This window comes from Bos javanicus, chromosome 20 (assembly GCF_032452875.1).
Source record: "Bos javanicus breed banteng chromosome 20, ARS-OSU_banteng_1.0, whole genome shotgun sequence".
NCBI classification, from domain to species: Eukaryota; Metazoa; Chordata; class Mammalia; order Artiodactyla; family Bovidae; genus Bos; species Bos javanicus.
Window position 1 is genome coordinate 31,691,267 of NC_083887.1, and position 26,409 is coordinate 31,717,675.

General features: G+C 37.7%; 1 protein-coding gene and 1 long non-coding RNA gene across 6 annotated transcripts in view; one reads left to right on the forward strand and one right to left on the reverse strand.

Annotated features, from left to right (window-relative positions):
- CCDC152 (coiled-coil domain containing 152) overlaps positions 1-26,409 on the reverse strand; it is a 40,995-nt gene that overhangs the window by 3,979 nt on the left and 10,607 nt on the right. For all 5 annotated transcript variants that reach the window (XM_061393621.1, XM_061393622.1, XM_061393619.1 and 2 more), the window contains exons 4-6: positions 19,729-19,797; positions 8,131-8,195; positions 4,401-4,503 (exon numbers count right to left, since the gene is read on the reverse strand). In XM_061393621.1, the coding sequence (XP_061249605.1) occupies positions 4,401-4,503; positions 8,131-8,195; positions 19,729-19,797 (237 nt within the window). The remainder of the gene's footprint in view (positions 1-4,400; positions 4,504-8,130; positions 8,196-19,728; positions 19,798-26,409) is intronic.
- LOC133233634 (uncharacterized) overlaps positions 229-26,409 on the forward strand; it is a 171,385-nt gene continuing 145,204 nt past the window's right edge. The window contains exon 1 of the long non-coding RNA XR_009731785.1: positions 229-1,497. This is a non-coding gene — a long non-coding RNA (uncharacterized LOC133233634). The remainder of the gene's footprint in view (positions 1,498-26,409) is intronic.

The window sequence follows — 26,409 nt, forward strand, 5'->3', positions numbered from 1 at the left end:
TCTGGGGGATCTTCCCAACCCAGGGATCGAACCCGCGTCTCTTACATCTACCTGCATTGGGATAATAAGAAACAGAGCTGTTAGAAGGTAAAGATTTAAAGAACAGGTGTGAGAGTCAGAGGGTCTCTTTGGAAGCCCATAGACAGGCTCTTACAAACTCTAGTGGAAGCGCAGGCACAGCTGAGCAACAGAATCTAATCATTAAAGTTGCAGAACTCCAGAGAGGTTTAAATGCTCAGCAGAAACAGGTGTGCCATGCTAAATCCTTGTTGGAAACACCTAATATCCTAAAAAATAGGACAGGGGTATCTGGATCAATGCCTATGAGGAAACTGCTTTGACAGCTCCCCTAAATGCTCAGAATTGGCAGAAGTGACCTACCTTTTCCTAGGAAGAGCTAGCCCTTAGCTTAACTGATGAAAGATGCTACAGAGGCTCTTCTCCAAAACTGCCCCAGCCTCTTCTTTTGGTGGCTAGGCTAATAACTAGGGTTAAAGCTCAGTATCACCTGGCTGGGGGAGTACCGGGGCTGGTAAGTGGGGAAAGTGAATATACCCCAAAGAGCTGCAAGAATTAGCTAGGTTGTATTGGGAAGAGCCATGTGAATACCTTTGAGAAGGCACTTTTGAGGGTGCTGGATAGAAGACTACAGAAATTAAGACTTAGGTAAGCAAGAATTAATAGACTTGAAGATACTCTTTAGGGTCAGGGGACATAATACCCTAGCAAGGACCCAGGATATGGGGCAAATTCTGTTGGAGTAGCCTTAGACCTCTAGAGAAAGCACTGGCCAAAACAGAGTGAAGTGGCAACACCTGAGATGCCCTGGCAGCTAGCGAGAAAGGTATAAGGAGGCTCTCAAAAGTTGGCATGCTTGAGTAGATGTATCTTGTGAGGCAAGAAAACGCACCAAAGGATTATGTTCCTTAGGAGGACACAGAAGGCACACTATTAATCAAGCCACAGGGAATGTGCTGGTGAGAGACAAACCAGCATCACCAAGAAGTTCAACTTTCACTCTTATCTGCAAGCTAGGGCTGCCAGTAAGAGGTTATAAAGTTGGGCTCATTAATATTCATGAATGGTGTCCCCCTTCCCCCACCAAGTTATAGAAGCCAGATGATGGTGTTTAACTGCCAGAAGCCAGGAGGCCACAATTACTATAATGACCAGAAAGGTCAGAAAGCAGCCAAAGGGGTATTTTTGAGAATCATAGAGTTAGTTAACAGATGAGCAGTAAATGCTGCTTAACAAGTACAAAAGAAATAAGAATGGAGGAACAGGAGGCTGAGGGCACATGGCCCCATTAAAAATTATTTTTTGCTCAGTTCCCTAACCTGAACCAAGGTTTTGACCTAGAACCTGCTGGCTGAAAATACACAATTAGGTCCCTAGGAGGAAGAACACTTCAACAACCCCTCTTCTAGGTTTCTCCTGAGGAAGAAACGTCCATAGAAGTATGGAGAACCTGCTGCCTGAACTCCAATGGAGAAGGAGGTACGTGTAGCATAAGGAGGGAACTGTTGTGCCCATGAAAATGCATCTTTCAGATCTCCAACTTCAGGGACCGTAACTGACTCATTGCTTTTCATGACCATGTTTATGCTGAGGTCACGATTCCCAAGAGCTGCTCCTAGCCACTGACTGAACTTGGCATGGATACTAAGGCAGAGTTGTTCCTGAGAGTTGTAGAACTTGGTTGATGGGCAACTTTGGCCCAACTTTGCTGACTTTTTTCTTATAAATGTGTCACAGACTGACTTCTCCTGTCCAGCACACCTTTCTTCCTTCTCTTTTTCACATCGGTTCAACCTGTAACAGCTAACCCATCTCCCCCAGTTCCCTCCCTATCTATCTTCACAAATGTTTTCCTTTACAAATCTCTTGAATGTCTAATTCTATCTAGACATCTGCTTCTCAGAGAACCCAAAGAAACAGCAAAACTCTTTTCTAAAGTGGTTGTGTAATTTTACAGTCCCACTGGTAATGTATGAGAATTCCAATGCTCCATACCCTCACCAACACTTGGCACTGAGGTTTTGAGTCCACGGGGTCGCAGAGAGTCGGACATGACTGAGTGAACAACAGAAGGTGCAATGTGGTATCTCACTGTGGTTTTAATTTGCATTTTTCTACAAACCAATTATGTTGAACATGTTTTCATGTGTTTATTTTCATCTGTATATATTATTTGTGTCCAAGTATTTTGTTCCTTTCCTTATTGGGTTGTTTGACTTATTATTGAATTAAGAGTTCCTTATAGATTTTTGAACATAAGTTCTTTATCAGTTATGCGTTTGTAAGTATTATCTACTGGTCTGTAGCCTGTCTTTTCATTTTCTTTTGTGTTGAAGGACAGAAGTTAATAGTTTTTGATGTTCAATTTAGAATTTTTTCCTTTATTGTTTGTGCTTTGTGTTTCTTTGTAAGAAACTGTGGCTAACTCAGGGTCACAAAGATTATCTGCTGTGCTTTCTTCTGGCTGTTTTATAGATATAGGTTTACATTCAGATCTATTATTCAAGTTAATTTTTGCATACGGTGTGCATCTAGGCTTGTTAAGAAACTTTTTAATACCTTTATGAAACCAGTTAACTCTCAACATTAGTTCATGAGACCTACTTTGCTAAAGGAAGAATATTTCATTCTTATTGAATATTGAATATAATTTCTTAGAGAAATTACATTTCATTCTTAGTGAATAGTGAATATAATTTCTTAGTGAAATTATATTCAATATGATGAGTATATAAATATCAAAGCTAACTTACATTTTATATTAATTTTACAATAATATTAACTATCTCACATAAATGTTAAATTCAAACTCCATGAGTCCAATTTATAAATGTAATTTATATCACATGAATATAAAGAAAGCAACAAACCTAAATTGAGATGTGTAAAGGCAGTGTTTACTCAAGAATACTGGTAATTACAGAAAAAAATTATATATGCATGTAAGTTTTTTTATGGTATCTGCAGTTCAGTCGCTCAGTCGTGTCTGACTCTCTGCGACCCCATGAATCGCAGCACGCCAGGCCTCCCTGTCCATCACCAACTCCCGGAGTTCACTCAGACTCACGTCCATCGAGTCGGTGATGCCATCCAGCCATCTCATCCTCTGTCGTCCCCTTCTCCTCCTGCCCCTAATCCCTCCCAGCATCAGGGTCTTTTCCAATGAGTCAACTCTTTGCATCAGGTGGCCAAAGTATTGGAGTTTCAGCTTCAGCATCAGTCCTTCCAATGAACACCCAGGACTGATCTCCTTCAGAATGGACTGGATGGATCTCCTTGCAGTCCAAGGGACTCTCAAGAGTCTTCTCCAACACCACAGTTCAAAAGCATCAATTCTTCGGTGCTCAGCTTTCTTCACAGTCCAACTCTCACATCCATACATGACCACAGGAAAAACCATAGCCTTGACTAGATGGACCTTTATTGGCAAAGTAATGTCTCTGCTTTTGAATATGCTATCTAGGTTGGTCATAACTTTCCTTCCAAGGAGTAAGCGTCTTTTAATTTCACGGCTGCAGTCACCATCTGCAGTGATTTTGGAGCCCCCAAAAATAAAGTCAGCCACTGTTTCCACTGTTTCCCCATCTATTTCCCATGAAGTGACAGGACTAGATGCCATGATCTTTGTTTTCTGAATGTTGAGCTTTAAGCCAACTTTTTCACTCTCCTCTTTCACTTTCATCAAGAGGCTTTTGAGTTCCTCTTCACTTTCTGCCATAAGGGTGGTGTCATCTCCATATCTGAGGTTATTGATATTTCTCCTGGCAATCTTGATTCCAGCTTGCGCTTCTTCCAGCCCAGTGTTTCTCATGATGTACCCTGCATAGAAGTTAAATAAGCAGGGTGACAGTATACAGCCTTGACGTACTCCTTTTCCTATTTGGAACCAGTCTGTTGTTCCATGTCCAGTTCTAACTGTTGCTTCCTGACCTGCATACAGGTTTCTCAAGAGGCAGATCAGGTGGTCTGGTATTCCCATCTCTTTCAGAATTTTCCACAGTGACCCACACAGTCAAAGGCTTTGACATAGTCAATAAAGCAGAAATAGATGTTTTTCTGGAACTCTCTTGCTTTTTCCATGATCCAGCGGATGTTGGCACTTTGATCTCTGGTTCCTGTGCCTTTTCTAAAACCAGCTTGAACATCTGGAATTTCATGGTTCACATACTGCTGAAGCCTGGCTTGGAGAATTTTGAGCATTACTTTACTAGCGTGTGAGATGACTGCAATTGTGCAGTAGTTTGAGCATTCTTTGGCATTGTCTTTCTTTGGGATTGGAATGAAAACTGACCTTTTCCAGTCCTGTGGCCACTGCTGAGTTTTCCAAATTTTCTGGCATATATGGTATCTTAGAATTCAGTAAATTAAAAATAAAAACTTACCTTTTTTCTGCATATCTTGATAAAGTTTTGTTATTTCAATCTTATGTCCCTCCTCTTTGATTTTCATTTCACTCATAAGTTTGGCAATATTATTCCTATGTTCCTATAGATTAAAACATATATTCATTGTTCAATTTAAGTATGTGTTCACATCTTTTGATTAGATGAAATTTTCAAAGTTTATATTAATTTTTGATATATAATTATATCTAGAGAGGAAAGATATTGTTCATTGTTTGAATGCTAAACTTTGAGAAGGACCAATTTCTTGTTCAAGTAGACAGATCATCTAGACACAATGATTTTTATCTTTGCCTCCTGAATTCTCATCACCATATCCATAACTTATCATAGATGCTCAAAATATTTTAAGTGTGTGCAGAAATGGCATGAACATTAAAATATTTCAAAAAAGCCAAAGTATATTGTAGAGCCAACTTTATGTATCATTTGATAGCCAGCGAGCAACTTCACTTTCACTTTTCACTTTCATGCATTGGAGAAGGAAATGGCAACCCACTCCAGCGTTCTTGCCTGGAGAAACCCAGGGACGGGGGAGCCTGGTGGGCTGCTGTCTATGGGGTCGCACAGAGTTAGACACGACTGAAGCGACTTAGCAGCAGCAGCAAACTTACCTTAACATAGGGTCAATCTCTTTGAATGTAGCCTGAATTTTCCATTTCTGACAATTATATAAACATCCCTAATTTCCAGAAGGAGGTTAAGCATTATCTATGGTAAGGGTCAGCTTTATGAGGAGGCTAAAGAAGGATGAATTTGGGATCTGAGAAGTGGTCAACAGCCTCCTGAGGTTAGTTTTATAGGTTGTTGAAGCAGAGAAGTGATTTATTATGCTCATAAGGAGAGTAGCATTTAAAAAAAGTATTTATTTTATTTTTTCGGTTGTGCTGGGTCTTCATTGTTGTACAAGGGCTTTCTCTAGTTGCAGAGAGCAGGGGCTACTCTCTAGGTGGGGTGCCTGGGCTTCTCACTGTGGTGGTTTCTCTTGTTGCAGAGCACAGGCTCTAGGCACATGGGCTTCAGTAGTTGTGGTGCATGGGCTCAGCTGCTCTGTGGCATGTGGAATCCGCCCAGATCAAGGATCAAACTCACGTCCCCTGTACTGTCAGGTGGACTCTTATGTACTGTACCACCAGGGAAGTCCCTAGAGAGAGGCGTTGAGAGAAGTGTGGAAAGAGAAATCCACCAGAGAGATTAAATTTTCAGTTTTTCCAGAGGTATATTTCTAGATGGAGAGGAGTAAAGGAAAGAAGGAAGAATAAAAGTGAAGTGGGATAGTAAGAAAGAGACAATGATGCAGGCAGGAGGCCCAGAAAAATCTTCTAATAAACATGGTAAGGCTTCCCAGGTGGCACCAGTAGTAAAGAATCTACCTGTCAATGCAGGAGATGCAAGTAATGAGAGTTTGATCCCTGGGTCAGGAAGATCCCCTGGAGTAGGAAACGGCAACCCACTCACGATTCTTGCCAAAATCCCATGGACAGAGGAGCCTGGTGGACTATAGTCTATGGGGTTGCAAAGAGTTGGACATGACTGGGCACGCATGTGTGTTAAGCACTGTAAAAGCAGGGACTTTGTTTTTACTCACTGTTGTATTCCTATCTCCTGGTGTATATCCCTTGATATGTATTCAATGAATGAGAATGCTAATAAGAATTATTAGTTAGAGGTTCTTACCCTAGACCCAGATAAAGGGTTTTCAAGGGTCTGTTAACTTCCTGAAATTGTATGCATGCATGTGCCCTTTTGAGCACTTTTTTATCAGGGTTCATGGGTTTTAATAGATATTCAGTATATTCAGGAATTTGAGGAGATGAAAAAAAGTCAAGATCCACTGGTTTAAGCAGCTATAATTAAAAATAAAGATTAATTTATATATATAATTAAAAATTTCCTTAAATTCAAGAGGATACAGTCAGGATTCCTACTTGTGTTACTTAGTTTGCCAGAAAACTTACAGGAATGGCTGAACCTATCCAACCATTGCCTTTGATTAAAGTTAGGTAGGTGACTGAAGGGGTCAATCTCATAGACTGTGATATTTTTCCTATGCTTGAATCTAGATTTCTAGATGGACAACTACACAATGGCTTTCATAAATGACTCCTGACTCAAATTGGTGCACTAAGCAGTTGTTGCTCTGGGAAACTCTAGGAGACAAATCTACATGTCTTTTCATTCTCCATTGATTTTCCCACCTGACATGCTGCCATTAGTTTGGTAAGATTGAGAATTTTCACTGTAGTCTCGAGGCATGAAGCCTATCTTAAACGTCTGGGCTGGTACCAGGCTGTATCTCACTGGGTTCTTCTCCTCTAGTATAATCTGTAACAGCCCCAAAGAGTCCAATCCTTTCTTCTTTTTAAGGGGACAAAATTCCAACAGGTTCTTGTTGATTGCCTTCTTTTCATTTGCTTTCTTGAGAACTTTAAATTCCAAGGGACAGCTTCTGGTTATATCTTCTTATAAAACTTAAGCATTCTTCACATACAAGTTACCAATCTTCCAGTCTCATAAATATGGCTGGTAAGTAACTCCAAAGTTTATTTCTAGGGAGTGGTTCTCCGTATGTCTTGGATGTGCCTGGAGGTGTTGTACTAGAGAATGTTCATTAGGTTGAGGTAATCTTTAGTTTGCTTTGGACAGCAGTTAATAAGCTCAGAATCTTGGGTTACGGTGTTTATTCTGTCATTCCCACCCCTCTGAAAATTCATATTATTTTAGACAAAGAAGTATTCTACAATCTGACATTTTAGAAGAGGAGGCAAAAGTTTTCTCCCTTTCTGTTCCAATTACACCCTGACTACATTTATTGTTGAAATGTAGAGGAAAGATATGAAAGGGATGGAAAAATAAAGTAAAGATATAAAGGAAATAGAAAGAATGGGATATAACCCAGGGATATTTAAATTATTTCAAAATTGGTGATGAGAAGCTAAATTTTCCAAGAGTACATGAGATACCATTCATTACTCCTGAGTATTACCTAGAAGCCCCAGCATGTTTACAGAATTAGCTTGTGTTTCTTCAAAGGCTCTTTAAGAACCAGATTGAAACAGAGATGATCCTTCAAGTTGAAGTTCTAAGGTGGATACAGATCTAAGCTGAGTTTTGGAAATCTTAGATCTGCCAGAGTTTGACGTATTGGCTCTTGGGAGATGAGAAAAAACAAGCATAATAAACCTCCCAAAGGGCAGAGGGGTGGGAACTTATATTCATTGAGGATATTTTATGTTCTAGGCACTAGGTTTTATGTTCTATAATTATTATCATGATGCTCTTTTTATAGGAGATAAGAAAAAGTAGCAGAGTGTATGCTGGCTCTTGGGAGAAAATTGGGGACCCACATAAAATGCTCTCTTCATTTGGATGGTGCCATAAAATTTCAATAGATCACTCAAATCATAAATACTGAAGGCATTCACTTTATCACAAAAAAGCTTTTATAAAGTGCTAATTAAGAGTATACTGAAGAGTAAAAACTCTAAGATAACTTTTTAAATAAATGGCAAAATTGTTGCATCCCTTTTTGTTTGAAAGAAAGTAATGCAAGCAATATACTATTACATTAGTTTGTAAAACACTGAGGGTCTGCAAAACTTGTATCTTTTTGGCTGCCTATATTAATTAAAAATGACTCCCCTCCCCCTAATTTGGGAAGACAATGCTCCACAGGTATTTGATAGAATATAAAGACACATAAACTCACCTGTTCATGCATTTTAAACTTTTCTTTCATAAGATCAGCATTTCTTTTTAGTTGTTCATTTTCACCTGTGTAAAAGTCAATGAAGAGTATTATAATATATAGAACTTTTCAATGAATATGGGAATATTTTTAACCCATCAAGTTTTCGTTCATGTATGTATTAAACATGTGAATACAAAATCTACTACACGTTAGGCTCTGTGAATGACATTGGGAATGCTGAAACAAAAAAATTATCGCTCTTCAAAGAACTTACAGCCTAGTGGTAAGACAGATAGATGTGTAAGCAGTTATGATAATGCTGTGATAACTGTTTGGTAATGGCAGTGTGTCTGAAATATGGTGGGGTGATATGGAAGAAAAGCTTAGGTCAGTTCTAAGTCAGGAAAACGTTTGTAGAAGAGGGAGCACTTGATCTGAGACTTAAATAGTAAGTTGGAGAGAGATACAGAAAAATATCCAGAAGACTTTGGGCTTGAATCAATATAGCACATTTGGGAAAATTACAATTCAAGTACAGTATTGTTGGAGTGTAAATTTATAAGGAGAATGTGTTAAATAGATTGGGGAAGTAACTTTATAGGAAGTAGACAGATTCTAGATGAAAAACTTTGAATTTTATTTTATAGGTTATAGACTCACCAAAGAATTCTGAACAGTGAAATGAAATTATTAGTTACATGTTCAAAAAGATTACCTGGCAGTGCAGAAGATGAATAGGGAAGGGGTTGAACCCAGAGGATGTCCATACATCAGTAACAGATCAAGTAAGAAATAATGGGAGCCTAAAGTAGGTTACTGGCAGTAAGAGACAATGGAAAATAAAGATAACTATATAGACAATAGAATTATCAGGAAACTTAATGCTGATTGGATAGCAGCGGCAAAAGCAAAAGGGGAACCTTTGCCTTCTAGGTTTCTGATTTGAGTGGATGAAAACTGTTAATCAATTAGGGAAGATTTTAAAGGGGAAGATTTTTAGGATTTAGAATGACGGATCTCTATCTTTATCATGCCAAATTTGAAATGCTTGAGATATCCAGGAGAATATTTCTTGTAGGCTGAGAAACATTTAGAGGTGGCTAAAGGAAAACTATCCTATAAAGGAGACTAAGAAGTGTCCAGAGATGCAGGAGAGGGTGTTACTAAGAGAAGAGAGTTTATGGGGGTTATAATCCATGGCAGTAAATGCAATAAAAAGGTGAAATGAGAGAACTTTGAATCTGAAATCTTTGGGAGATGCCCAATTGTTCTAAGTTGAAGACTAGATGAAAAGTGAAGTGGAAGTGAAAGTAGCTCAGTCATGTCTGACTCTTTGCAACCCCATGGACTGTATAGTCCGTGTATGACTAATCCAGCCCAGAATACTGGAGTGGGTAGCCTTTCCCTTCTCCAGGGGATCTTCCCAACCCAGGGATTGAACCCAGGTCTCCCACATTGCAGGTGGACACTTTACCAGCTGAACCACAAGGGAAGCCCAAGCATATTGGAGTGGGTAGCCTATCCCTTCTCCAGTGGATCTTCCAGACCTAGGAATCGAACAGGGGTCTCCTGCATTGCAGGCGGATTCTTTACCAACTGCGCTATCAGGGAAGCCCAAAAACTAGATGAAGCTAAGGAAATAGAGATAGTGAGTGCACACTATTCCCTTGAGATTCCATTGCAAAAGGAAAGAGTGAGAGTAATTGGAGGGAATAAATACAAAATCAAGGACACTTTGTTGTGTTTATTGAAAATATGGGAGAGATCTGAGTTGTTTAAAAGCTGAGAGGAATGACCAATAGAAAGAGGGAAATGAGAAAGGAAGGGACAGTAGAAGATGCAACATCCCAGAAGAGAGAGGTGATGAGAGATGAGAGTTAAGTGGAAAAATAACTTTGGATAGGAAGAAGGATTTTTTTTCTTCAAAGCTAAGGAGGAAGAAGAAAGGATATGTCTGTGTATGAATACACTGGAGGAAGTGCAGTGGGAAGAAGGGATAGTGGGTGACAGGAAATCAGGTAGTTTATGTCTGACAGCTTTTTCTATGAAATAGAAAGTAAAGTAGGTTTAATGAGAAAGAAATATTTAAAGTTGGGGACTTAAAGAATGAAAAATTTAAAAGCCTGGATAAATTAAGGGTATATGTGAAACTGGGACTCAAAATGACTTTGCAATTTATGTTTACCAATAGCCTTCAGTGCCTATGCCTATAGCACTGTGAGTCAAGCAAGTATATGGCTGGATTGATCTGTATTTGAGGATTAGTATAGTTTGTATTTTAGGATAGGTGAGGGAAACAAAACTACTGTACAAAAAAGATGAGGGGCTTCCCTGGGGGTCCAGTGGCTAAGACTCTGACCTTTCAATGCAGGGAGTCAGAGGTCGATCCCTGGTCAGGGAACTAGATCCCATACACTGCAACTAAGACTTGGTGTGGCCAAATAAATAAATACTTTTAAAAAGAAGATGAGTTGATATAGTAAGCTAAGCTAAACTAGAAGGAAAGGAAGGTTTAATCTTTGAACAATATTATTGAGAACCATAGTTATATAATGCCCTATTAAGTAAAACTTAGGAAAAAATGAATTTAAGTAAAATACAGTTTTGCATCTTCAATTTGCCCTATTATTTCATACCTATCATAATTTTGACATTTTTTTTTAAATCAAAACTCTTCTCTTGACAAGGCATGATGGAGAAGGAGGGTGCTTCACATTTTTCTATATTCACTCTTGTTAACCACTAGGTGTTTTAAGGAAAATCATATACTTAGATCAGGAAAAAGTCAGTCCTGATTTAGTGTGTGGTGAGGGTTTGAAACAGAGCAAGGATCTGTACCTGAGCCAGACATTAAAGGTGCCCATTTAAAAATTCTCTTTGTTCCTGCTGATTAATTTGTAGAACTCTTTGTATTGTAGATATAAACTACGTTGGTATTTGAAAACACTTTTATTTCAAATAAATTATTTGCTTTTTGACTTTTGTTTTACACATAACATGTAGGGTTCTTTTTGCATTGTTGTTGTTTGTACTTTGGTTGCATTGTTGTTAAGAAGGTGTGTTGGGTCTTTTTTTCTTTATATAGTAACTGAGGTTCTCAGATTGGTTAAGATGATATCCCTCAGCTCCAGGTTGTATGCTTTTCCTGGATTTTAAGTTTCTATTGTTCTTTTTTGTACTAACGTGTTTTTTTTTTAATCCATCTGGAATTTATTTTTGATATGGTTGGAAAACTTTCCAGATGGTAAGATAGTTGTGTCAGTACCATACTTTAAAATATCATTCTTTTTCAATAGATTGAAATATTCCTTGCATCAATCATTAAGTTAGCAAATACTGGGGCCTGTCTCTAGAATCTAGATCATTCTTTCCATGGATGTATTTTTCACTTTCTATGCCAATACCATATTGATTTCATTACAATGGCTTCAGAGCATGCTATTTTCTGGTAGTGGAAGTCCTCCTCCCTTACGTTCTTCTTATTTTTCATACTTTCTGTTTTTGTTTATTTGTTTCTTCTGTCAAATGAACTGTAAGATTAGCTTATGCAATCTTCTCCTTTACCCCTAAATTTAATATTTTAATTTAAACTACATGAAATGTGTATATTAAATTCAGGAAAATGACATTTTAATGATGTTAAGTCTTCCCTCTGCCAGAAATATTGATCAACCCATCTAAATGTTATGTTAATATCTAGCTTTGGCTTATCTATAATTATGCTAAACAGAGGCACATAACTTACCTATGAATTAAAGTCATCTACTGAAGAAACAGCTAACCTCCTTAATATTTTATAGTGCTCCTCAGTTGGCTTTTTGTTGGCTTTCATCTGTAGTATAATCCATGTTATATTATTATTATAATCCATGTTATATTATTATTGTTGGCACAGCTCTTTTTCATCATCTTCCCAGATTTTACATTAGATTTTCAAACACATATCTCTACTTCCTTAAGCTATAAGGCTCTTGCTGCACTGGCTGGAGCAGAGATAAACTCAAATAGCATCTTGATCACTGTAGAGTCCACCTGGTCCTGATATTTGACAAGGAATTGCTGTCTAACCTGAGCTAGATTTTGCTTTAAATCCAGAAAGAAGGAAATGGTCTTCTAAGAAACATGAATGACCAAGCAACTCTATCATATCCTTTCTTACTACTTCTGTTACTTCTCTCTATTAGCCAGACAAAAAATGATGACATGGAACAAAAGGAAAAATAGGGAAATTCATAGTTATTTTTCATTTCAGTCTTTTTTTTATTCATCAGTAAGCAGAAGGTAGAGAGTGTTGGTAGAATGTGCATGTCTCAAGAATTAAAATGAATGAAAAATGGTTGAGGTAGTTTTGTGTAGCATTTTCTCTATTCTGGTAAGAATGAAACAGATATACATGTATAAACTATGAAGTATTAATTGTGTACTTCTGTACTTCCACATATGAGTTGTGTTCTTTGAATTTAAAACTAGTTTGTACAATAGAAAGGTAAATAGTAAAATTCATGCTCATAATTAAAATTAAAAGCATTTTTCATTGAGTGATATTAAACAACAAATAAAATATCCTGACAACTGAGAGATCACAAAAGAAAGGAAGAAGCTTTATATTTCAGAACCTTTAATGTTATTTTTTTCCCTAATTTTTGAACATGGACTCCATGTTTTCACTTTGCACTGTGCCCTGAAAATTATGTTGGTGGCCAAAATTATTTATAGGTTTTGTTCTTTACCTTCCTTTTAATGTTCCTTTAGGAAATCTCTCTTGGAAGGTGGCAATTTTTAAATAATGAAGATTCTACAGTACATATTCATAAGAAGTCATTTCCCCATACTTAAAAGATGCTTATATAAATATGATAGCATTCTTCAAAAGATATACTATAAGCTCTGAAGAATTGATGCTTTTGAACTGTGGTGTTGGAGAAGACTCTTGAGAGTCCCTTGGACTGAAAGGAGATCCAACCAGTCCATTCTGAAGGAGATCAGTCCTGGGATTTCTTTGGAAGGAATGATGCTAAAGCTGAAACTCCAGTAGTTTGGCCACCTCATGCAAAGAGTTGACTCATTGGAAAAGACTCTGATGCTGGGAGGGATTGGGGGCAGGAGGAGAAGGGGACGAGGATGAGATGGCTGGATGGCATCACTGACTCGATGGACGTGAGTCTGGGTGAACTCCGGGATTTGGTGATGGACAGGGAGGCCTGGCGTGCTGCGATTCATGGGGTCCCAAAGAGCTGGACACGACTGAGCGACTGAACTGAACAAGTCTGATTATTTTAAGAAGGTCTTTCTCACAATTACATTGAAAGAAGTATTTCTACATTATTCAAACTAATTTTCATGTAAGCATTATTTTTTTTCTTAAGTAGTAGTTGATCATGGATTAGCTTAGTTTCTCATACAATTCTTTTATAGAATAACACTGAATATATGCTTTTGCTCTTTTCAAAACATTCTGATCAGTGATCAGTTTTGACTACATCATTTTGTTTAGAACAATTTTGTACAGTAAAGCTGCACTGTCCATAACAATGTCTTCCTTAAAATCCACTCTTTTAGAGTATAAGGGCTCAAATAAATTTAAGTTATTCAGGCTCAGTTCAGACAGGAAAAAAGCAATATTAGGTTGTAATAAATTATTTAGAGAAAATTGGCAAATATGTTTGAATTCTACTGATTTTGGAGGTGCTCTGAATATTCGGCTGATTTCACGTCTCTATTTTTTTCTCTTTTCACTGCTCATGTGTTTAAATGCCTGAAATTCAATTGATCTAGGGCTGGTTATATCGCAATAATTCTCCTCTAGTGGAAAAAAGGCTCTGAATCTTGTTTCCTTTGTCTGGGCAGTAATAACCACTGATGATAAGTTAGCAGGTATAATGTCACTATCTCTCATATAGTGAATTACTGAGATTCTCCTAAAGTAGAATATAGAATAATACTTTTACAATAATATAAGAAACAATATAAAAATATTCCTATCATTTATGATATATTGGATGAATCATACTCTGTTTTATGTTCATATCCTGAACTCCAAATACATATTATTTCAAAGATAGAATGAATTCATTCTTTGGGGTAATGAAGCAGCAAGAAAACAAAGGCTCATAGTATAAAAGGCTGCCAACACTTTTGTATAATCTACACAATGGGCCCTTGCCTTTCTCCAGCCTGATAGATGTCTCCAGCATAACAGATGTCATTAAATATTGTTTCATGACTTTCCTTCTCTGTGTCAGGTTAGCAGTAATAAATGAAGAGCTTCTTTGGTCCTTGACAATGAGAACATCTCAGAAAATATATTTAACTTAATCATCCAATCACTCATGAGAATGAGAGACTCAAGTTTTCCCTTAAGTTATGAAATTCCAATGCTATTGCCATAAATGGTTTGTTGTTGTTTAGTTGCTAAGTCATGTCCAACTCTTTGCAACCCCATGGAGTATAGCCCACCAGGCTCCTCTGTCCATAGGATTCTCTAGGCAAGAATACTGGAGTGGGTTGCGCCGTTCTTTCTCCAGGGGATCGTCCTGACCTAGGGATCAAACCTGAGTTTCCTGCATCGGCAGCCAGATTCTTTACCACTGAGCCATCAGGGAATGGTAAGAGGGATCATCCACTGTCTCACATGTAACTGGTAAATATTAGGAGGGAATAGGTGGGCCAACATAAATAACAAAATCACAAAATCTAAAAAGTAGTGACAAACAGATAAAGTGAAGTTCTAAACTAATAGTCTCCAAACTCTCATAATTGTGTGCCCTGTTAATAAAAATAATGAGAATGTACACCCCAATTCTTGTCTATTTATAAATTATATATATATATCACTTTCTTACTGTATATAATTCTTAAAAAGGATACAAGTAGAAGTTAAGAAGGTGAACTAAAGAGGAAAAAAATGTTAATTTATTCTAATATTATTTAAAGCACTGTTATAAAACTTTTTATTGAATCACTATTATTGTTGATAAATTTTAGTGAGATAATGCCACTGGAAATGCATCAGTAGCTTTTACAATGTTGATTTAACTCTTTGATTATGAAAACTTTTTTAATATTCAGGCTGTCTTGATACTTGGATTTGCGGGTTCAAATGCATTACTGGCTGTACTTACTAAATCACAACACAGTCATCCTTAGGTTTCCATTGGAGATTAGTTCCAGGACTGCTGTGGGTACCAAAATTCATGGATACTCAAGCCCCTTACATAAAATGGTGTAGTATTAGCATATAATTTATGCACATCCTGTATATCTTTTTAATATTTTTTTTAATCTCTAGATTACTTATAACACCTAATACAATGTAAAGTCTATGTTAATAGTTATAAATACAATGTAAATAGTTACTTTTATTGTTGTCCATTCACCAAGTCATGTCCAATTCTTGGCAACCCCATGGACTGCAGCATGACAGGCCTTCCTGTCCTTCACCATCTCGTGGACTTTGCCCAAGTTCCCATCCATTGAATCAGTGATGTCCTCCAATCATCTCATCCTCTGTTGCCCTCTTTTCCTGCCTTCAATCTTTACCAACATCAGGGTCTTTTCCAAAGTGTAAGCTGTTCGTATCAGGTGGCCAAATCATTGGAGCTTCAGCATCAATCCTTCCAATGAATATTTAGTCCTGATTTCCTTTAGGATTGACTGGTTTGATCTCTTTGCTGTCCAAGGGACTCTCAAGAGTCGTCTCTAGCACCACAGTTTGAAAGCATCAATTCTTTGGTGCTCTGCCTTCTTTATGGTCCAGCTCTCACATCAGTACATGACTACTGGAAAAACCAAAGCTTTGACTAGATGGACCTTTGTCAGCAAAGTGATGTCTCTGCTTTTTAATACACTTTCTAGGTTGGTCATAGATTTCCTGCCAAGAAGCAGTCGAGGAAATCTGTCACTGCCTCCACGTTTTCCCCTTCTTTTTGCCATGAAGGGATGGAACTGGATGCCATGATCTTAGTTTTTTTAATATTGAGTTTTAAGTCAGCTTTTTAACTGTCTTCTTTCACCTTCATCAAGAGGCTCTTTATTCCTCTTTGCTTTCTGCCATTAATAGTTACTGCTGCTGCTAAGTCGCTTCAGTCGTGTCCAACTCTGTGCAACCCCATAGACAGCAGCCTACCAGGCTCCTCCATCCTTGGGATTCTCCAGGCAAGAACGCTGGAGTGGGTTGCCATTTCCTTCTCCAATGCGTGAAAGTGGAAAGTGAAAGTGAAGTCTCTCAATCATGTCTGACTCTTCGCGACCCCATGGACTGCAGCCTACCAGGCTCCTCCGTCCATGGGAGTTTCCAGGCAAGAGTACTGGAGTGGGGTGCCATTACTAGCCCTTAGCAAATTCAAGTTTTGCTTTTTTGAAACTTTCTGAAATTTTTTTCAAGTATTTTCAGTCTGGGTTGGTTGAATCCATGGATGCAGGACCTGCAGATATGAAGGGCCTACTGTACTCATTTTTCAGTCCCAAACACTGATTAGGCAAAAGTGATTTGTTTTTGAAATTCTGTCAAATCCATCTTCCTTGATGTTGTTATAAGCCTCTCAAAAGATTTTTGAAAACAAACATTTAACAAAGGGTTGAGAATCATTGTTAGATCATTGTTTGAAGAATTTTTAATTGAATTTAGCTTTCTATGCCAAGTTTAATACGCATGTAAGAATGTTTAAAGTTGACACATTTTTGGCCCCCAATCACTTAATGATGGAACCATTTCTAAATATTCATTTGTAAGCAGTCCTGCTATAGATTAATTTTTTCAAAGGCAGTTACACTTGGCCACCATTGGCTGACATTTCATCAGTTATGATAGTTTTTCATTAAACTTTTTAATGTTTCTGAACTTGTACAAGGGTAGAAGTGACAGCTCTGCTACTTTTTTGCTACTTTTTTATTGCTGATTTGTGCTTGCATTATTAGTATTATTGTCAAACATATTTTATTTCTTAAAGCTACTGTCCAGTTTGAAAGGATTATTTTGATTGTAAGTAGCTGCTGCTGCTGCTGTTAAGTTGCTTCAGTCGTGTCCGACTCTGTGCGACCCCATAGACGGCAGCCCACCAGGCTCCCCCGTCCCTGGGATTCTCCAGGCAAGAACACTGGAGTGGGTTGCCATTTCCTTCTCTAATGCATAAAAGTGAAAAGTGAAAGTGAAGTGGCTCAGTCGTGTCTGACTCTTCATGATCCCATGACTGTAGCCTACCAGGCTCCTCCGCCCATGGGATTTTCCAGGCAAGAGTACTGGAGTGGGTTGCCATTTCCTTCTCCAGTACATGACTGACTACTTTTAATAAAAAATAAGCATTAATAGGAATTGTGTTGTTTTCTTTCTGCATCTCAATGGATCATCTTTTACACAGCCCATAAGCACCTACTGAAAAGACTGATGGATGAGAGTAAAGGGAGGTATCATTTCTCTCATAGTGGCTGAAGAAACTCTTAAGCTTAGAGGGCAACTGATTCAGTAACTCAATAATGCAGTCAAGACACCATATCCTTCTAGTCTTTTCTTGCTGCTCTCCTCAATGCTGTCATCACTTTCAGGTTGAAAGCAAACAGTCTGCAACAATTTCAGGCATTATATGCAGACTTAACAACAACCAGAATAACAGTTTTTTGGGAGAGAGGAAAATATTTCAGAAGCCCTCCCTTGGAATTGGGGTGTAACTAGCTTCTCCCGAGGCATATGATCACGTGGATTAAGAATGAATCTTAGAAAAAAAGTCAGGTTTATATTAAGAAAAGGAAATAGTTTCTGGGGAGGCAGACATTTACAACCACTGTAACCTTGATAAGCAAATTATCCACACAATCTTGAGAATCAAACAGATCAAAGAGAAGAAAGATAGGTAGTTCACATCTATCATGTTGGGCAAAACCTGTAGGAGCACTGGACAAATGAAATCAGTGAATCACTATTTCTTCCTGAGAGGCAGCATAGGATATCCATTTTTCAGAAATGGATTATTAAAAGATCTGTACTACCATATCTGTGAAAATATAATATTCTTGACTATGGTAGATATTTGATAACCTCTTATAAAGCAATATGTTTAACATGTTTATAATTATAATCAACTTTCTGGAACTTCAAAGTATTTAATGTTAATCTCTGGTAGATGTTTTATTTGAACAAAATCCTAGAAAGGGTTAAACTCCTGGAAAGAGTTGAATCCTGTAAAGGATTATGAACAGATACATTAAAAAAAAATGCAGCTAGGTGTCATATTTAGTCAGAGAAAGGAAAAGTTTTTCTGAGCCCTTGGCACTGAGATGGAAAAATGAAAGCCCAAACCAGGTGTGGGATAGGGATCAAATACTGGGAAAAAATGAGCAGGATGCTAGAACTAAGCCAAGCAAAAACCTATGGGACATACCGTGATCAGACATCTGCAGGAAAAAATTTAAAAAAAGATATTGGAGATGATATGGCTCCCTATCTACTACCCTTCTTGATCTCCAGAACAGCTCTTAGTGGTGTATCAACATGGAAATGAATCCTTTATGTACTGCAGAAGCTGTTCGGCAGTTTAAGTGTGAAGTCTTCTGATCCAATTCCTATATTTGTTTCATTAACACTTGAGGAAATATTTTAAGGTAAACCAATGGGGGAAAAGTAAAAACTAATAGTAGTTCTTAAAAGACTATAAGGAATAACACATCAAATAAATACCATATAAGGTCAGTATTGTATCTCCCCTATATATGTAAAGTAGTTTCATTATGAGAAAAGCAGAGGACTAAGATAAAAAATTCTTATTGTTTGGTGTCAGTTTTATGAGATCTTGGAGGCAATTTAGTTTAAACTCTAATATAGTGGAGGAAGACCCTAGGAGAAGGGATAAGCTACCCACTCCAGTATTCTTGGGCTTCCCTTGTGGCTCAGCTGGTAAAGAATCTACCTGCAATGCGGCAGACCTGGGTTCAATCCCTGGGTTGGGAAGATCCCCTGGAGAAGGGAAAGGCTACCCACTCCAGTATTTTGGCCTGGAGAATTCCATGGACTGTATGGTGATGGGGTCGCAAAGAGTGGGACATGACTGAGTGACTTTTATTAATTAATTAATTATAGTAGAGGAAAATGCCACTAACATTGCACTGTAGCTAAATTAAAGCAAGACAAAACACTTGGTTGCCTTGTTTTCTCAATGGTGGCTGAAGATGTTGGCTTAATTTACACAAATAAAAACCTTACTCAATGACAGAAATTAAATAGTAAACTAAACTATCTCTGAGGTTTGAACAGAATACTCATGAAGTAATTACTCATAATACCCATCCTTTAAAACTGAACACAAGGTTATTAAAGACCAAGAATACTACTGGGAATAAATATACTTCTAACCTTTCTAAAGTAATAAAGAGAATTATTATAATCAACTATAAAACCCTGATGTTTTTGTCAGAATATGACTGAATTGTTCTATTCAGCATGACATTTCTTATTTTACAATAATTTAGGAAGATATTATTGAGTAGTAAGGAATCCTGCTCTTAGCTGATAAATTTAACAAGATCAGATTAAGAGAAGATTACTGTCAGCAATGTAAAAACTTTCTATTCTTAAAGATGCTTAAATACAACCTTTTTTTTTTAGATTTTACTTTTTTTCTAACTTACCCTTCAAATTATGTTGATATTCAATGGTATGCTGTAGCCCTTTTATCATATCATGAAGAGTAGCACATTCTAAAACATAAAAGACAAATCTATTTGAATATTTACTTTCTTTTTGGAATTATTATCTCAAAGTTAAAAAATACTTAAAATAATATTTAATTGACAATTATGAGACTTAATAAAGCAACCAGGTATCTCAAAATAAGTTATATAATACACTTTTTTTTTTTTTACATTGAAGGGTAATTGCTTTATAGAATTTTGTGGTTTTCTGTCATACATCAATAAGGACCAGCCATTGGTACACACATCCCCTCCCTCCCAAGCCTCCCTCCCATCTCCCTCCCCTTACCACCCTTCAGCCTGTCACAGAGCCCTTGTTTGAGTTCCCCGAGTCAGACAGCAAATTCCCATTGGCTATCTATTTTACATATGGTATTGTAAATTTCCATTTTATCCTCTCCACACACCTCCCCTTCTCAGTCCTCCCCTCCTCTATGTCCGTAGGTTTGTTCTCTATCTCTGTTTCTCCACTGCTGCCCTAAAAATAAATTCATCAAAGCCATCTTTTTAGATTCCATATATATATGTGTCAATATACAATATTTCTCTTTTCTCTTTCTGACTTACTTTGTATGATAGGCACTAGGTTCGTCCACCTCATTAGAACTGACTCAAATGCATTCCTTTTTATGACTGAGTAGTATTCCACTGTATACATGTACCACAGCTTCTTTATCCTTTCATCTGTAGACGAACATCTAGGTTGCTTCCATGTTCTAGCTACTGTAAATAGTGCTGCAATGAACATTGGGGTACATGTGTCTTTTTCAATTTTTTTTCCTTAGGGTGTATGCCTAGGAGTGGGATTGCTGGATCATACGGTGGTTTTATTCCTAGCTCTTTAAGGAATCTCCATACCATCTTCCATAGTGGTTGTATCAGTTTATATTCCCACCAGCACTGCAAGAGTGTTCCCTCTTCTCCACACCCTCTCCAGCATTATTGGTAGATTTTTTTATGATGGCCATTCTGACTGGTGTGAGGTGGTATCTCATTGTAGTTTTGATTTGTATTTCTCTTAATAATGAGTGATGTTAAATATCTTTTCATGTGCTTGTTAGCCATCTGTAATAAACACTTTTTAAATCAGTCTTTAAGTCAAATGCACTCCATGATTTAGTTATGAGTTTTCTAAGGCATGAAAAACCCAGTAAAGTAGGGATTCCCTCTATGTGCCTTTAGCAACAGCTACCCTAGAAATAAGGCACATTTGGATATGTCTGGAGAACTGTGAGGCACGTACCCAAGTGGCTTTTCCATAAAAACATTCCAAGGAAAGAGAGTCAGAACATTCCAAGGAAAGAGAGTCAAGGAAAATGAAGTTTTATTCAAAGATAGAGAGTCAGAGCTGGTGAACAAGTGTCATTTGGGAGAAGATAAGGCTTTTCTTCCTCATTGTCCTCTAACCTGTCCTTTTGCCTGAGTCCTAGGACAAGGGAGTAGCGACAAAGAGTAAAAACTCAATGTGTTGGGTTACAAGGCATCAGCAACTTTGGTGCCAATGTCTTCTTGAATAATGGGAGAATTCTGTGCAATCAAGCCCGAAATGTGCAAATAAGCTTTCAGTATGTATATTCTTGGTATCACCGGCAACAGCTAAACATTTGAAGCGGGGCAACAGTGGTGGAGACTTCTGTAACTTTAAGCAGCCCTTGGCTGTAAGCTTCAGGATAGCAGGGGCTATCTTCTGTCTTGTTTAACATTTCTCCCTAGTACTTAGAAGAGTTGTGGTCCATAATAGTCATTTCCTAAATATTTTTTAAGTGATTTGATTGACAGGCATTATAACGGTAAGGAGTAAATGGAGAAACAGTGGTATGAGAATAATAACACACTGCTATTTTAAATGCTTTGCAACTATTCATTTAACCCTTTTAACTCTATGACATTGATTCTAGTATTTGCCTCATTTTTTCATATCAGGAAATTGACACATAGAAGTTTAGCAAATTGTCCAAACTCACACTTAAAAGTAGTAGATGGTAGAGCTACAACATGAACTCAAGCAGTCCAGCACTAACGCCAATGATTCTAACTACTTTAATATACCAAGAAGATCGGCGTAGGATCACTTCTTCAGACTAATCTGAATAGGTGAGAGGCCCTGGAAAGAGGGCAGGAATAGAGCCAGAGAAAGACTTAGTGATAGTTATTGCTATCACATTTTTACTATAAGTTTGAGAAACCCAGGTTGCACCAGTTTAAGTTTACAATTATAGTAGCTAAATATATAATGATGAAAACTTCACAAAGAGTAACAGTATTTTTAAAAAGAAAGATTAGGCAATTTTGTTCTTATGTGCTTGGCTTAATGGTTATTAAACATTGAACCTTATTCTCTTTCTTTCAGTTTTAGAGACCTACAGTGGATATTCAGCTACTGTGCATTAGTGTGACATACTTTTATCTAACAGTAAAAAGTTGTCTAGGTACATTAAAGTACATTATTGAATATTTACCCTGTCAGGCATTACATTAAGTACATTATAAACATTATAATCAGTATTCAAACTGATGCTGAGAAATTGGCATCATTATCTTGATTTCACAAAAGGAGGAAGTCACCCATAGATATCTGGTAACTTAACAAAGATTCCACAGTACATGGTAGGTCTAGGTTTGAACACAGGTTTTTCACATTTTAAATCCTGTGCTCTTAATTCAAGACTTCCTCAGGAATTGTATAACATGCTGATGAAACCATGACATTTGGAATCAAAAGAACTGGATTAGAGTTTTTTTCTTCTTTACTTTGTAACTATGACGCTCTGGGTAATGTACTTTTCTCCTATATTAGGTTGTTCTGACAACCAAATGAAAAAATATACTTTCTAAGTTCATTCACAGATATTTAACATTGTCACTGTTTCTCTCCTCTGTGTCCCACAATTTGTATATATTACTTTTATCCATTGTTCACATTACATTTTAGTTAGATGGTTTCTCCCACTAGACAGTGAACTCTTTCAGGTAAAGATATTTATTTTGATAATCCTTACTTCTAATGTTGCCAGGAGCCCGAGAGACATTCCACTCATGACAAAGGTCATGAGGAAGGAGGCTCGGCATACACAAAGGCGGGATCGAGCCTCAGGAGTCCCCCCGGATATTCTCGAGCATCTACCCCCCAAAAAACCAGAGTCTGCCTACTTTATTGCTTTGTGCTCTCACCTCTGACTTTACTGGGGGCTGTCCCCCACCACCATCTCGCTCTCTCTGTCAAAGAGTTAACTTACAGCTCCAATTAATAAAGTTCCTGGGCAACTAGGAGTGTTTAAATCCAAACCCCTCAGATAGCTCTCTAACTCGCCTGACAAGTTTACCCGGACTCCTACAGCTATGCATACGATTGTTTACAGTCTCCCAGCCTCGAGAGGCACGGGAAGCTTAAGATATTCAAATAGTTTAGAGCCTCTCAGAGAGTTAGAAACTGTCAGAATAAAACTAGTAAAAGATTTCATTGATGAGCCAATGCTTGTTGCCAAGTTTCCACATCCCCTGTATTGTATCCTTGAATGTGTATTAATTAATATAGTTTGTATGTAGAAAAAATAAGTAGTGTTCTTGGTGTTAGTAACTTTAGACCCTTAAGGTAATAAATTCTTTCCTTTGTTGTAAACCCATTACACATCCGCCCTATAGGAATGCAATTTTATCTTCAGAAGATGGCGCCAAACCTTAAAATAATTACTCTTAGAGAAAATAAGTCTTTGTTGATAAGTCCTTGTCAAGAGTCATAAAATGTTAATAAGCCTTCTGGCCAGAAGATGATGTAAATCACCTAAACCATTTGTATACGATAAATTTGCAGGAAAGAAACCCTGGTTTTTGATAAGGATCAAAAACTGCTGACTTTGCATCCCTATTATCCTCTATGTGTAACTTAGGGTATATAAGCCCCTGTTAAAAATACAGCTACGGGCCTTGCTCACCAACGCTTGGTCTCCCCATGTCATTCTTCCCCTTAACTTCCAGCTGAGTCTCCATCTGGAGCATGGATATCCTCTGCGACCATTTATTTGCCTGGGCTTCTAAGACCCACTTGAGAAGGTGTCTAAGGTGGGGCACCTTCCGCTATTCGAGAGGGTGCCTGCGGCCTCCGCGGTCAGAGCTAACCTGGTGTAACGGGTTATATTGATTTTCCGCGTAAACCAAGCTACTCAGCTTCTTTTCTCCACTGAATTTTCCTACTGAGCTATCCTCATTCTATTACTCTTTATATCTTTGATAAATAAATAAATAAATAGGTCGCCTAAGCCGTCTCTCCTTCGAATACCCTGGATCAGCCGGGGCTGGACCTCGGCATAATGTGATGACTATTTCATAAGTGTTCAATAGTTTTTGTATTTATTAACTAAATGAGAGAACCAATGCTGTGAGGGGAGAGTTCAAAACTTCCCATTTTCAGTTAGAGGTCCTATAACTCAGTCTCCATGTACTTCAACTACATTAATAGAAACGAAAGTATTTGGTAGAAGTTAAAAGCTTTATGCAAGTACAAGGTTCTACTCCTCCTTTTTCCCACTCTACCTCCCCTATCGCCAACTCAAAGTTCCCACCATCCTTCATTTTGTTCTGTTGCTGAGTCCTAGTAACAGAATGATGGTTAAATGACAACTGACATTACCTACTTCATGTATATTACTGTATTAGCTGCTGCAATTAAAAATGGAGGCACAGATCCTGCCATCACTTGTCCTTGCACCTTTAGAAGCACGAATCCAGCATGCATGCTATGCTATGCTATGCTAAGTCACTTCAGTCATGTCCGACTCTTCACGATCCCATGGACTGCAGCCCACCAGGCTCCTCCGTCCATGGGATTTTCCAGGCGAGAGTACTGGAGTGGGGTGCCATTGCCTTTAAAGTATGTTATCTCAGTAATTAGCAAATTGAAAACAGAACCCTGAAACTGAAAGTATACCGAATGTTTCCAAACTGTGTATTTTTAAATTTAGAACACAAGGTGGCTCTCTAAACACATTTTTTAAAACAGAAACTGGCTCAGTAAGGAATTTTACCTGGGTCTCTTGCATTGCATGCGGATTCTTTACTAAATGTGAGCCACCACGGAAGCCCCATAAAATAGAAGATCATTCATTATTTTAGAATAATAGCTTTTAATTCTCTTTGCAAAGCTTCTCCTACGCATCATTTCTGTTGGACTTTACAGTACAATTTGAAGAACTATCCTATCCAATTCTTAAAAACTAGAGCTCAGAACATTAAGCTATCACTTATATTGTATAATTTAGTAAATCAGTGATTGTTTTAAGGTCAAATTTAGGCTCTACCATTATAAGCAATTTAGGTATTAATATCTATATCATAAATCAGTTGGAAATATTAAATAAAATGTGCATGAAAAGGCTTTTTTTTATAGTACTTGATCTTCAATATCAATATTGTTACCATCTTGAGCTGGCAAAGGCATTGTTTATCTGATATCAAGTGAAGAAAATATAAAGATATCATGATTTACTTTTGAACAAGTCTAGTCACATACATGGTTTGCCCTTCCTAAGTGAATTAGTACGCACTTCGCTTTCTAAGAGATCATTCTCACTTGTTCTTTCACTTCTATTGTGTATTATTCAGAAAAAGGTCATTAGATTTAGAATAAGTATAACTAATTTTTAAGGAAGTATTTGATTATGTTTTTCAAATAATATACACACATGAGACACAAGTTTAGTGATAAGTGAATATCTTGACAATCTCTGCCCCAAAACTAACCAGTTTCCCTCCCCTCAAAGCAAACACTGTTACTAGGGCACTGTTTATCTTTCCAGGGATCTACAAATATACAGGGGGAAGGGTGTTTGTGCGTTAAAATATATTTTTTAAAAATGATAATACTCTGCTGTGTACATTATTATTTTCATTTACTATACGTGGGAGATTGAAAGTTATGACCAACCTAGATAGCATATTCAAAAGCAGAGATATTACTTTGCCAAGAAAGGTCCATCTAGACAAGGCTATGGTTTTCCAGTGGTCATGTATGGATGTGAGAGTTGGACTGTGAAGAAAGCTGAGCACCGAAGAATTGATGCTTTTGAACTGTGGTGTTGGAGAAGACTCTTGAGAGTCCCTTGGACTGCAAGGAGATCCAACCAGTCCATTCTGAAGGAGATCAGTCCTGGGTGTTCTTTGGAAGGAATGATGCTAAAGCTGAAACTCCAATACTTTGGCCACCTCATGCGACGAGTTGACTCATTGGAAAAGACTGATGCTGGGAGGGATTGGGGGCAGGAGGAGAAGGGGACGACAGAGGATGAGATGGCTGGATGGCATCACTGACTCGATGCACGTGAGTTTGAGTGAACTCCGGGAGTTGTTGATGGACAGGGAGGACTGGCATGCTGCAGTTCATGGGATCGCAAGGAGTCGGACATGACTGAGCGACTGAACTGAACTGATGCTATATCATATAAAGATACTTCATTCTTTTTGTCAGTTATATAGTAGTTCATTACAAAATATACCGTAATTTATTTAACCAGATATCCACTGATAGGTGTCACACTTGGAAAAGCTTTCTTCAGTCTTAAAAACATAAAAACAAAACTCCCTATATTCTCTTCTATTGTGGCTTCACTTTTTGACCTTTAATTA